The 13,115-nt window shown below is 42.4% G+C and overlaps 1 protein-coding gene across 5 annotated transcripts in view; it reads right to left on the reverse strand.

The window, feature by feature from the left end:
• SLC11A2 (solute carrier family 11 member 2) overlaps nucleotides 1–13,115 on the reverse strand; it is a 679,758-nt gene that overhangs the window by 315,211 nt on the left and 351,432 nt on the right. For all 5 annotated transcript variants that reach the window (XR_011304995.1, XM_069653368.1, XM_069653369.1 and 2 more), the window contains exon 8: nucleotides 8,114–8,181. Coding sequence is in view for 4 of the 5 variants with exons in the window: in XM_069653368.1 (XP_069509469.1) it covers nucleotides 8,114–8,181 (68 nt within the window). In the remaining variant the exon portion in view is untranslated. The remainder of the gene's footprint in view (nucleotides 1–8,113; nucleotides 8,182–13,115) is intronic.

Raw genomic sequence — 13,115 nt, forward strand, 5'->3', positions numbered from 1 at the left:
TCCAATTACTCAGCCAGAGGCGCTACCTCCAAATACACTGGCAGGGCGCTACCAAATGACACAAGCAGAAGCGCTACCTACACATACTCTGGCAGGGCCCTACCCCCAATTACTCAGGTGGAGGTGCTACCTCCAACTACACTGGGGCCCTGGCGGGGCGCTACCAAATGACACAAGCAGAAGCGCTACCTACACATACTCTGGTGGAGGCACTACCTCCAATTACTCAGGCAGAGGCGCTACCTCCAAATACTCTGGCAGGGCACTACCAAATGACACAAGCAGAAGCGCTACCTACACATACTCTGGCGGGGCCCTACCCTCAAATACACTGGCGGAGGCACTACCTCCAAATAAAATACACTGGCAGATGCGCTACCTCTAATCACACTGGCGGAGGCACTACCTCCAAATACACTGGCAGAGGCGCTACCTCTAATCACACTGGTGGAGGCGCTACCTCCAAATACTCAGGCGGAGGCGCCACCTCCAATGATACTGGCGGAGGCACTCCCTCCAAATACTCTGGCGGAGACGCTACCTCCAATCACACTGGCGGAGGTGCTACCTCCAACTACTCTGGTGGAGGCGCTACCTCCTATTACACTGGCGGAGGCGCTACCTCCAAATACACTGTCAAAGGCACCACCTCCAATTACACTGGCGGAGGCACTACCTCCAAATACTCTGGTGGAGGCACTACCTCCAATCACACTGGCGGAGGCGCTACCTCCAACTACCCTGGCGAAGGCGCTACCTCCTATTACTCTGGCAGAGGCGCTACCTCCAATTACTCTGGCAGAGGCGTTAGCTCCAAAAATACTTTCATGCTCCTCATGTGGGAGGCGCTACCTCCACTGTACTCGCGGAAGTGCTACCTCCACTATAGTCACGGAGGCGCTACCTCCTCACTTAATTGTAACACATCCACAGGCTACACACACTATGGGTGCTGCCCCATTTCACATCTTCTCTGACTCACTCTCGCTCTCACCTAACTTCACCCATTACACTATTTCATAACATTCCAAACCTCGCATCTCTCAAAAACCTGCCTTTTAATGGAGAATGGTACTCCGCATTAATCTCCTAATCTACACACATAAAGCCACACTGGAACAATGAGGGAACATGAATGCATCTTATTATGGAGTGATGAAAACTCACATAAATCCTCACTGTTATGCTTGGAAATGCTACCTCCCAACTCACATACATTCTCACTGCTATGCTTGAAAGGGAAGTAGAGTATGCTTGGAGGCGCTACCTCCCAAGAACACCTGTGGTATTACGCAACTCCTGTGGTATTCCTAACCACACACACCTCTAACATACCCAAATGGTCACGCAGGCTCTCCACCTTTACCCTGCACAACTGGATGTACTACCGTCCAGACCGCTGTGGCACACTCACCACATTTCTCTAGTGTAATGGCGGCGCTACCACCCATACAGCTGTGGTTTCACTTAACCACACTCATACTTACATATACACTGGAGTCGCTACCTCCAAACCCGTGTGGCACTTTCACCCACATACAATACATATTCTGGGTGCTACCCAACACTCAACCTCTTTGACTCTTAGCAAAACACATGTTTTATCCATGTGCACCCATTTCATACATGAGTCACATAAAACAACATTTTGCATTACCATTTTGCAAAAATTAAAATCCTAATAATTCGTGTTGCACAATACATATACTTCTTTTCTCACCATTAAAGCAATAGCAAACTATATAATTACATTTCCTAAAATCCATGGCCAGTTTATGTACCACCCTGCATCTTTGTGGCACTCACCCACAATCACTCTGATACACTATGTTCTTGCACCTCTGTGGCACTCACCCACCCATACACTTGTGTCTACACTGCCTAACAACTCAACTTCATAGTGACATTTGCGTACACAGCCCTTATGGCATAACCAAGAAATATGCGCATTTATTCCTACATGTCTATGTTGGCTGCAGCCTACCCTGCAATCCCTCAATGGTTACTCTAACCTCTCTCACACCCTGCTACTGACTTGCACACATCTAGGCATATTGTGCATGTTCAGAATGTCCAAATGAGTCCTTTTGAACCTGAAATTCCTCACATGTGTTAAATCTAATAAATTTAACTTTTAACCTCACTTCCTGCACGCATATATCCACACAAAAACTTCTCATGCACCTCCCATGCTTGTCAATCCTTAACCTGTTACAAAACTCTGTTGGTACCACAAACTTAATGCATACGCATATTGTGCATGTTCAGAATGTCCTAATGAGTCCTTTTGAACCTAAAATTCCTCAAATGTGTTAAATCCAATACATTTTAGATCTGAACCTCAATTCCTGCACGCATATATCTACACACAAACTTCTCGTGCACCTCCCATGCTTGTCAGTCCTTAATCTGTTACAAAACTAGGTTGGTAACACAAACTTAATGCAAAAACAGTTAAAGGATACACGTTGCTGCTCCTGAATGTCCAACGTTATCTTCTGAAAGACCAGATTTGTGACCATCATAATCACTTAAATATAAAATGATACACTGCAGCCATTACTTCAAATGCGGTCCTTGTGCCTCCTCTGCAGTCGCAGCACCTTGATGCACCATAACCCAAATTTGCCGCATTCCTTCACCAGGAACGACATTCATGACAACAATAATGACATCCTTGGCAAATCCTATAGTGGAATTCGGATTTCCTACTGCGCTCTTATTCCTGTCTGATTTTCCGACTCACCGACGTGCTCAGCAGTGCTCTACATCTCTCAGCCGGATAATACCAATAAAACCGTAGGCACACTGTGAAGATGATTCGTAAGGGGGTCTCTCCTCTCACCCCACAACGCACTTAGGCTTATTCACTCATCTTACGGCCCAATGCCTTCAGCTCTCCTCTTCCTGTGCACGGCAATGCAAGTTGCAGGGTTCTTTCCTCATAACATTGTTTATTTTATTCTTCATCCTGCCTCGGTTAATGGCTTCGGCTACCGGCTGGAATCTGGCATGGTAAGTGCATTCTAATATGAACATAATGCTTGAATCTGGCGTTCTATGGCATCGCCGACTCCCTTAAACCAGCTGTGATGTCACCAGTCACACTTCTGCCTCGGGGCAATGCTGATCTTCATAAGCCAAACATCACTCATACCACGTACCTCGACCCAGCATATGTCATCCTTCGACTTCAATATTTTAAAACGGTTCACTGCTTCCAAAACACGATCCGCTTTTGATCCTTGAAAACAAAGTGGCACGCAGGCAGTTTTCCCTGCATCCCTTTCCCTGAGCATACGCTACCAGACTAGCGCTGCCTGGGTCTAACCTTTAGTTCACATTGCGCTTGGGACATGCAGAGCCAGTACTCGCTGCTCACTCCAGACTGTCACTTCAAAATCTTCCCTAACATGCTAGTGGCTCATTGGGGAACCCCTCAGCTCACTGTCCGCAGTCTCACATCCTTCTCCAAGTCCCACTTATGAACTCAAAGCAGACTTACACTCCTACATGGGAGGAAGCTTACTGGGCTTCATACTTTCCCCAAAGCTTACTTTTGGTTTCATATGAGGGTAAACAGCATCACATCCCTGCGCTGCTTGACTGGGGAATGATACTTTGACTGGTGAATGGAAACATCACTGCAGAGCTTTCTTCTTCACCCCTCAGTACTTCACACTTGCAATGCAACCTCTGACAGGCGACAGCTTCACCCAGCACGCCATACACCAGGAACACCTTCCTACCACAAAGAGTTGCTGCTGGTCATGGCATCAGCTGTCTTCTCTTGCCCGCAGCTCCTTAGCTCATCCCTCTCTCATGGGAGTCATCTTCACTACAAGCTTTGTTTAATCTACAGGTTTCTTAAACTAATGGGGTGGGATTCCTTCTTCAGTTTAAGGGACCAGGTGTCATTTTAAGCTTCCTTTTATCTTCACTTAACAGACAACACTTCTGGTTTTACTTTAACAGGCTTCACTTCTTCACACAGATTTCTCAATCTTAAAGGCCTAGCTCCCTTCTTGAGCTTCCCTTCAAGGCCCTGCTCCTCTCTTCAGCCCCAGGACCCAGCTCTCCCTCCATTTTATGGGCAGCTTATCCTTCCTATATAGGGCTTCCTTCCTCCCTTTTGGTGCCCTGGGTGATGGGTCTTACTTGTGTTTTGGGGCAGTGTTGTCCTTCTTTTCCATCTTCTTCCTGCACCCCCAGCAGCAGGCTTCTTCCACTTTCTTCAGTTTCTTACTCGCATGTTCTTCTTTTTAATCCCATCCTCGTCGCCAATGTTGTAAAGTGACTTCCAGGCTTCTTGGAATTACTTATATGTTTATTACAAGTACTTAAGTCACAGTTACATGAAGTTATATACATAAGTGGACAGGACATAACACTGGCTCCCATCACCCAGGCTGGGGAGCTCTAACTGGCTGGGTGTGGAATCCTTGGGTAAACATTCCGACATTCACAAGGCAACACTCCAACATGACATCACCAGCTTTCACATGCAGAGACAAGCACATCACAACACATTGCTTACCACAGAGCGACATTTCTTCAAAGATACACAAAAGTGGGCAAAATCCCAATGCCTCGAGAAAATGCTTTACATGTTTAGAGAACTCCTGGAAGGAAGTTTTATCTTTTTTAAGAAAACTGACAAGCAAAATAAGTGCGCCAATCAGCTTTGGACTTAAATGTGCCAATATTTTGGCTGAATTAACTAACATCCACTTCTGTGTGTGGATCGAAATATGCCATTTCTAGGGGTTAGCGTTGGTGCAAATGAATGTGAGCTTCCAAAGGTTTTAATGTAATCCTGTCTAGGTTTTGTCAAGGATTTGCCTTCCTACGTACCAATCCATTCCTCATTTACACTGCTGCTGGTGGTGTACCCACGCCTGGGAACCTGCTGTGGAGGAAATTCATTTGTGCTTTGACAGGTTTTAATGCACTGCCACCGACCTGCAAACATTAAAACGAGAAATAAAAAGTGCGAGAACCCTAATTTCTTACCTCTATTTTTTTTTTAAGTATGCCTTTAATCTGCCTTATTGGTGGAATTAGCCCACCCCCTTTATTTTCACTCTTCCTTTCAAATTTTGATTGCTACCGAAGGCCATTTTTTTCCATTTGTAAGGGAGTTTTGTAAATCTTTTGTTTTACCTATGTGTATATTTACTTATTCCACCCACAACCCCTTCAATTGTTTGGACAAAAAGGGGGCATTCGTTATACAAGCATGTTGTCATAATATGTTATTTCGTACTTGCAATGTTATGTCACTATGTGCAACACCAACAGAGGCTCTGAAGCATTGGGTAGATGACAAGTAGCACTCAACACAAATGGAAATAATTAAATAATACACATTCACTTCACTCAGTTCAGGTAAAGGGCCTCACTGGTCAATATAGACCAGCAAATGCAGACTGTTACCCTGCAGCTCTCATTAGCAATAAAAGGTAACAGCGGCCCAGGCAGAGGAGAGTGAAGGCTTGATTATGCAGATTAACTCCCAGAAACACCCAACCTCAGGCCAAGAGCAATCCAACCTCCCATGTTAGCATTACCATACCCATAAAGCTCCTAGGAGGCTTTAAGAACTTCCAGGCAGCCTGGTCCAGCTTTGCTCCCTGTGGAGCAAAAGACCAAAAACCACCCTCATTTAAGAGTGCTTGTGGCTCTCCTCATAGCTTCCGGTCTATAGATCATGGCCATTTGTGGCCAGACATGGCATAGGGAGCAAGTGGAAAAGCACTGACAAGGGTCTTCTTGAGATCAGACAGAGGAGCAGGGCTTCACTGGAGTATGTGCTAGTCATCTAGTTATCTGCAGGAGTAATCATCTCATGGGCTGTTCTTTTCATAGAGATCAGAGTGAGTCCCAGTCCTTCCTCTATCAGTCTGGTACGCTCTCCTATTAAGCTTCCAATGATTTGGATTTGGATTTGAACCGTGCCCAACACTATTGGGCGCGGTTCCTAGACTTGTAATCCTTCTGCCTGGTATACTCTCCTGCCAGGGCTTTCTTGCAATGAACAAACCTTCTTTCTCAATGTTCAAACAGTTCCAAGATTTGGTATTTGCTTCTTTTATACATTGGGTCCTTGACCCATTCTCATCTGCCTTGGTTTCGCTCAACAAATGTCTCTGCGTCCCATCTCCCCTGTTTGCGCTCATCAAGTTGCTACAAATCTGTTTTAATTGTATGCAATACAAGCCACAAAGTGCCCATGCATCCCAACTCCCCTCTATGGGCTCACTGGCTTCACTCAGCAGCTTCGGCATCCTTCACAGTCTTCTTTTCTCCCAGCGGCTTGCTCCCTTGTCCGATAGGCATCTCGTCGGCTCTCTGGTTCATGCGATACCTCAGACTTCCTTTTGCCCTCAGTAGCTTCCTGCGCTTACGGCATTCTTACAGCCTTCTTCTGGCTTCAGAACTTCCTCGGACCGCGCCTCCAGGAGTTTCTTTATTCCACGCTGCAACTTGCTTCCATCTGATTGCACCACTCGAGTCGAGAGTAGTGAGACTCCATCTTTTCCGATGACTGATGACGTTGAGTCTTCAAAATTGATTAGGACTGTCAAAAAGACTCATCACAAGTACTCTCTCTTGCTACACCTCTCCACTTGCTTAACTAACTAGATTCACTCACAAAAAGCAAGCTCACATATATGGCTTGAAATATACAAGATAAAATAAGGAAAAAATGTAGGTTACTGAAAGAAACAGTTAAAACAACTGTGGTGTTCATTTGCAAAAACCACCAGTCACATTCTTGGTGGACTCTCATTGTGCCATAAACTAGATTAAAAAAAAGAAAATCAAGAATGGAGAAGACATGAAATGTATGCCAATATTACATGCATAGTTCTATAGTATTTATTGAAACATAAGTAGATCTAAAACATGTCTGCAAGGTTGCAGGCATAATACGAAATTGAGCTTTAGGATTGCCACTGAATCTTAATAAAGGACTGCAATTCCCAGATAGACTTTGCAGGGAGCCTCAGTTGTTAAATGGGACTGAAAGTGAGGCTCTCTTACTCAGCATAACTGACAGTTGGAAGCACTGTTTTGCACACTCTTGCTGTATTGAATCTAAAGGCTGACAAATAGTTTGCCATTCATTCCCTAGGAGGGGTAGTTAATTGCTGTACATGCACATTTCCCTTGAAGAGCTTTCTGGTCTTACATTAAGGGAAGACATTTTACTGTGGATATCCGAGCATCTACCAGCGACTTAAAAACCTCAAAAGGGCTACTACTATTGCTCTGAATATAACCAGACTGCACAGACCTAAGGGTTAGTGAAGAGGAGGCATGCAATTCCCAGATAACAGCAAGACATGTTCAGGTGTGCAAATTCCAGAGAGTAGTTAAAAAAAAGGTGTTCTAGCTTCTTGGCAGAAATATCACATATACTTTGAAAAGTGAAACAGGTCATAGTCACAACACAAGTAAAAATAGCTTTGTTGGTTCCTGTTTTTGTCTGTCTGGTTCTAGATATACTTTTGGTAGGTTTCAGAAAACTTTGAAATGGAACATTAAAATGAACTCCGAGTGAAAATGTGCCTAAGAGACAATAATAACTCTTATTACAGTTCATTATTTCCTTAAAAATGATTTTTGTAGCCTTAATACTTTACACAATCAAGGTCAACTGGTCAATCCTAAGTTTAAGGAAGGTACAAAGGTCCATTATAAGCCAAACTAATTAGAGTCAAGGGGGAGTCAAGTTCTAGAAAGGAATTAGCACACATTACTTATTTCTGTTAATAAGGAACTCCCATTAAAGTTTTGTCTTCATTCCCTGTAATATTCCACCCTTCACCTCCAGTTATTCAGAGAATCAAAATTTCATTACGGGATTAGTTAATAATTTGAGGAGAGCAAGAATCAAGATGCTTCAGAGAAAATTGACATTTTAGATGTGCTTGAAAGTACCTTCTTAAATACTTCTTTAATAGTTTATTATGTACACAAATACAGCTTACACCCAAGTCTGAAATTAGGTCATAATTGCCTTTGGGCTCCATAATGGAAACCTGCATCATATTTTTAATGGTCAGACCTCCAACAGCAATATCATAGGAAGCAGTAATAGCATTACCTCGTATCCAAATGTGACTGCCATAATCGTAATTAGAAGACCAAAAAAGGCTTCCAGTTTCCGCAATCCTATTAAAAAAACAGAATTCACAATAAAATATAAGATTTACTCATTCACTTCAAGAAATACCAAATGTTCTAATGCACTGATAAGTAACAATTGTGAGACAAACATTCACTTTAGTGAGCGTGTTGTGGTGAAAGACAAACGAGAGGCACATGCAGGTAAGGCAGAGGGAAGGTTGGTCCTATATTTGGGACCTAAGCAAGCCAACCTTCAGTCAGCCGCTACTGCTTTCCTCCGCTCCTTCCAACCGTCCTGTCTGGAACACTCCGTGAGATTCCAGAACATAACATGCCAACCCTTAGCAACACAACAATATAACATCTTCACTTATATAAAACAAAAAACAAATAAAACAGACAATTTGGGAAAATGAAAAAAGGGACAAAGAGGATAAAAAGAGGACTAGGAAGGAAAGGGAAGAAAAGAACAGAGCCAAACACAGAGGTAAAACCACAACTGCCTCTGGTAAATAGTCAATGATATATGAAGTCATCTTCATAACACATCATCACTTTCCTGGATCTCCTGGACATCACTTCCCTGTTCATGTTGTTCACCAGATACAGAAAATGTTTTTCTCCACACTCTCCTCCACCCATATCATCAGGTGTGCGTACAATGTCATCAAATTATAATTTGCCCCCCCCAAAGTCACACTTTTCTTCCCCACACTCCCCACCTTTTACCATTCTCTATAATTAGATCATCCTTTTTGCACTTTGTAGGGATCTTTGACCATGACCAAATCTGCACTACTAAAAGTAGCATTCGATGTTGCTTTGGTCCTGTCATAATACTCCTTGTATTTGTTTCGGTTAGCCTTCACCTTTCTCAACACTGCCTCAATGTCCACATTTTTCCCACGTTTCTCTATAGACCAGGAAGGATTCAACCAACTGCAACCTGCCCTGACTCTCATTAGAAGATTTTCTCCATTTGTGGCAGAGTGAGGGGTCGTCACGCTGTACGCAATTAAAGTTTCTTTCAACACATCCTTCTATGGCAAAGAATTTGCCAGCACAAATGGACTAGTAACATTGATGAAACCATTCATGCGTTCAACTAGTCCATTTTCCAAAGGATGATATAGGGAAGTGTGTTTGTGTCGTATTACTAGATCCCCCATGAACCTTTGCATTTCCTCTGAAACAAATTGCACACCATTGTCTGTCGCAATTTCATCGGGTCACCCTCTCTATTGAATACTGTCTCTAAGAACTTTTTTGGTGGTGAACATGTCCTGCGCTACACCCCATTCCACCCAGTTAGACGTATAATCCATGAGGACAATAATGTGGATTGTGTAGCTCTCCAATGTTTCAAAAGGCTCTGTGATGTCCACAGCAAGTTTTCTCCATACATAGCTGGGTTTTTGTAGCAGTTGTTACAAAAAACATTTTATTAATTTTCCACACACAAATAACATCAGCAAAAGTAACAATGTTTCACAATATGCAGAACGAACAAATATACAAAATAATATAAGCATCCGAAATATGATCACCAAGAAATGACCAATCTTAGTGAAACAAATTCAACAAATTATCATGAAAATACAAAAGACAACACAAACACAAAAGACAATACAAAGGACACCACAAATGGAAGGAAGGGAGAGAGGAAGAGAAAAAAAAGAAGAAAAAAAAGAAAACACACCACCAACCTTACTATGAATACTACTGCCATCAAGACAATCCACTCTTCGCTTTAATCATAAAGAGTCATAAATGGACCCCACAGTTTCGTATAATCCTCTTCCTTATCCTTATTACGAAAGGAAACCTTATCAAATTGTGCCAAAATATGCAACTGTGCCAACCAATCATCTACATTGGGCTTTTTTCTCGTTTTCCAGATTCTGAGTATCGCTAACATTATGGCCCTATCAATCCAGCAAGAATGTCTCCTAGCCCTACCACACCTATCCTTATGGGAAAGCAAAATCACATTTCTCGCTGATATACGCAAAACAATACCAAAGATCAAATCAATCCTATCAATGACCTCCTTCCAAAACGTCCGTACTCTCGGGCAATCCCACAATAAATGCAATAAAGTACCCCTATCAACATCACAACTCCACCACAAATCATTAGGTCTCAATCCCAATTTAAACATCCTAACTGGCGTCCAATACAACTGCCCAACAAACTTCTGTCTAATTAAGCGCAAACCCATATCCAGACCCAAATTCAAAGCAACCTTCAGAACCTTCTTCCAATCCTCATCAGAAATGTCATCTTGAACATCATCCGACCAAATACCTCTCAATCTAGACCACGCAAATCTGAGTTTCTCATAAATAGGCATGAATTGCATATAAGTACTCACACAGTATCCCTGACACCTCTAACAACCTACAAAGCTCAGTTTTTTTCCCAATAGAACCATCAGCCATATCCATCCTCCCATTAACCATAGAAACTAAAGCCAAATATCTATCCCTTTCACTCCGTCTCAAACCATATCTATCCCGTAACTCCCCGAAACTCAATAACCAGTCTCCATCCATCACATCTGCCAGTCTCAGAACACCTCTATTTATCCAACTCATCCAATGCATACATGTATTATCTATCTGTAACGCTTCACTAAGCCATATCGAAGCATCAGGGCTGAAACCATAACTCTGTCCATTCTCTCGAAACCACGCCCCCACCACCTGTCTAGTTGCCACTATTGGAATAATCCTCAATCTCTTATTCGGTAATTTATCCATACTGTATAGACTTCCTAAATCAAAAGGCGCACAAATGTCCCTTTCCATGCGCAGCCAAATTGGGTCATTTGCATTCTGTTCACCAAAATAATATGAGCTTTTTTTCAATAAAAAGGCTTTGTAATATTTCATCAAATCAGGGAACACAAATCCCCCATCCTCAACCTTTTGCAGCAGCATGTACTTCGGAATACGAGGCCGCTTCCCAGGGCCCCACAAAAAAGAAGAAAAGAGATTTTCAATCTTGACTAACTGCTTTTTATACAAAACCAACGGGACAGATTGTAGAACGTATAAGAGCTTCGGTAAGAGGACCATTTTGATCGCATTAATCTTTGCCCATAATTTCAAAGGCAACTTCTCCCACCTCTTAATCAGTAATGACATATTTGTGGCTACTAAGTCCAAATTAAAATGCAGCAATTTCTTTAAATCCCTAATAATATGTATACCTAAATATTTGACACCCCCCGGTGACCATTTACAATTGCATGAATGTAAAACAGTACTATCACTTTGGTTGGACAACGGAAAGACCTCAGTTTTCTCCCAATTCACCCTATGACCTGACAGTGCACCCACTTCTAGAAACAGATTTTATTACATCCCCACAAACTTCAGGATTCGACAGCATAAGGAGCATGTCATCTGCATATGATAAAACTTTAACTTCAACTTTCCCAACCATAATTCCTTTTACACGTTCACATTGTCTAATATAAATAGCAAGAGGTTCCAGCGCCAAATCAAACAAAAAAAGTGATAATGGACAGCCTTGTTGCGTGCCCCTCAGTAATGGAAACGATTGTGAGATTATCCCATTAACTAATACACAGGCCTTAACATCCTTATGAATACACTCCACCATCTTCATAGAATTTGGGTGAAATCCCATTTTCAACAAAGTAAATTTCAGAAATTTCCAATTCACCCCATCAAATGCGTTCTCAGCATCAAAAAAACGATAAGATCATTCGAGTCCTTTCCAAAACGATCACCAGCCACATTCAACACAGTTCTGATATTATCATAGCCATATCGCCTTGGAATGAAACCCACCTGAGACCCATCAATTAGAACTCCCACATACAATCTTAACCTATTGGCCCAAATTTTCGTGAACATTTTTAGATCTACATTCAACATTGAGATAGGCCTGTAGTTCCCACACCTGGTATGATCTCTATTAGGTTTTGGAATAACAACAATCAATGCCTCCTTCATTGATTCACACATCTCCCCTGATGCCCCGTCGATTTCCCATCTTTCAATTGCGATATGGCAGCAGTAACCTCCTCAACATCAATTGCAGAGTCCAGTAAAGTCTGCCTCTCCACAGTTAGTTTGAAGAGGGAAATCTTCCCAAAAAATGTTTCTAAACAATCAACAGTAGGATCACAGTCCTCCCTATGCAGTGTTTCATAATAATTCTTGAAATATTCACAGATGCCACTACTCTTATGTAAAATAGTGCCCTCGTCAGTTCGAATAGAAGGAACACATGTGTCAGACACCAGTCTCCTAAGCTTAAATGCCAGTACCTTACCATTCCGATCCCCGGATTCCCAAAATCATTGCTTCGAATAAAACAACCCTTTACTTGCCAAATTTTTAATATGTGCTGTCAATTCGGCCTCTGTATTTTGCAATTTCTGTTTGTTTAGACCCGAATCATCAACAGCACAAACCTTCTGCAAATCATTGACCTGCGCCTCTAACTTTCTAACGACTTCCTGATTATTCTTTTTCGCATGGGTAACCCTACTTCTCAATTCTCCCCGCAATACCGCCTTGAAACAGTCCCAAACAGACTTAATACCAACCGAATTCTTGTTTTCTTCAAAGTAGCACCCAATAAATGTATCCAAGCCCTCTGTAACTAAAATATTGTTAAGTGTGGCAGCTTGCATTCTCCACCTTCTTGTTTTATCACCCACAGTGCCCAAAAGCAGCTGTAGATCTATCAAAGCATGATCAGAAATACCCCTCTCCAGTATATTCGCGGCAACCGTCTGACTACACAAGGTGTCACTAACAAAGAAATAATCAATTCTCGAGTATGAGGCATGAACTAGTGAATAAAAGGAGAATTCCATCTCATCAGCATACCCTTAATTCCTCACTAATCCTTTCATTATAATACCTACATTCCGACTTCCGGTCCTTCTTACTATTCATCACACTGTTAAAGTCACCCCCTAACACCAACGATTCACC

This window comes from Ambystoma mexicanum, chromosome 3q, assembly GCF_040938575.1.
Source record: "Ambystoma mexicanum isolate Mex_15411 chromosome 3q, UKY_AmexF1_1, whole genome shotgun sequence".
NCBI lineage: Eukaryota > Metazoa > Chordata > Amphibia > Caudata > Ambystomatidae > Ambystoma > Ambystoma mexicanum.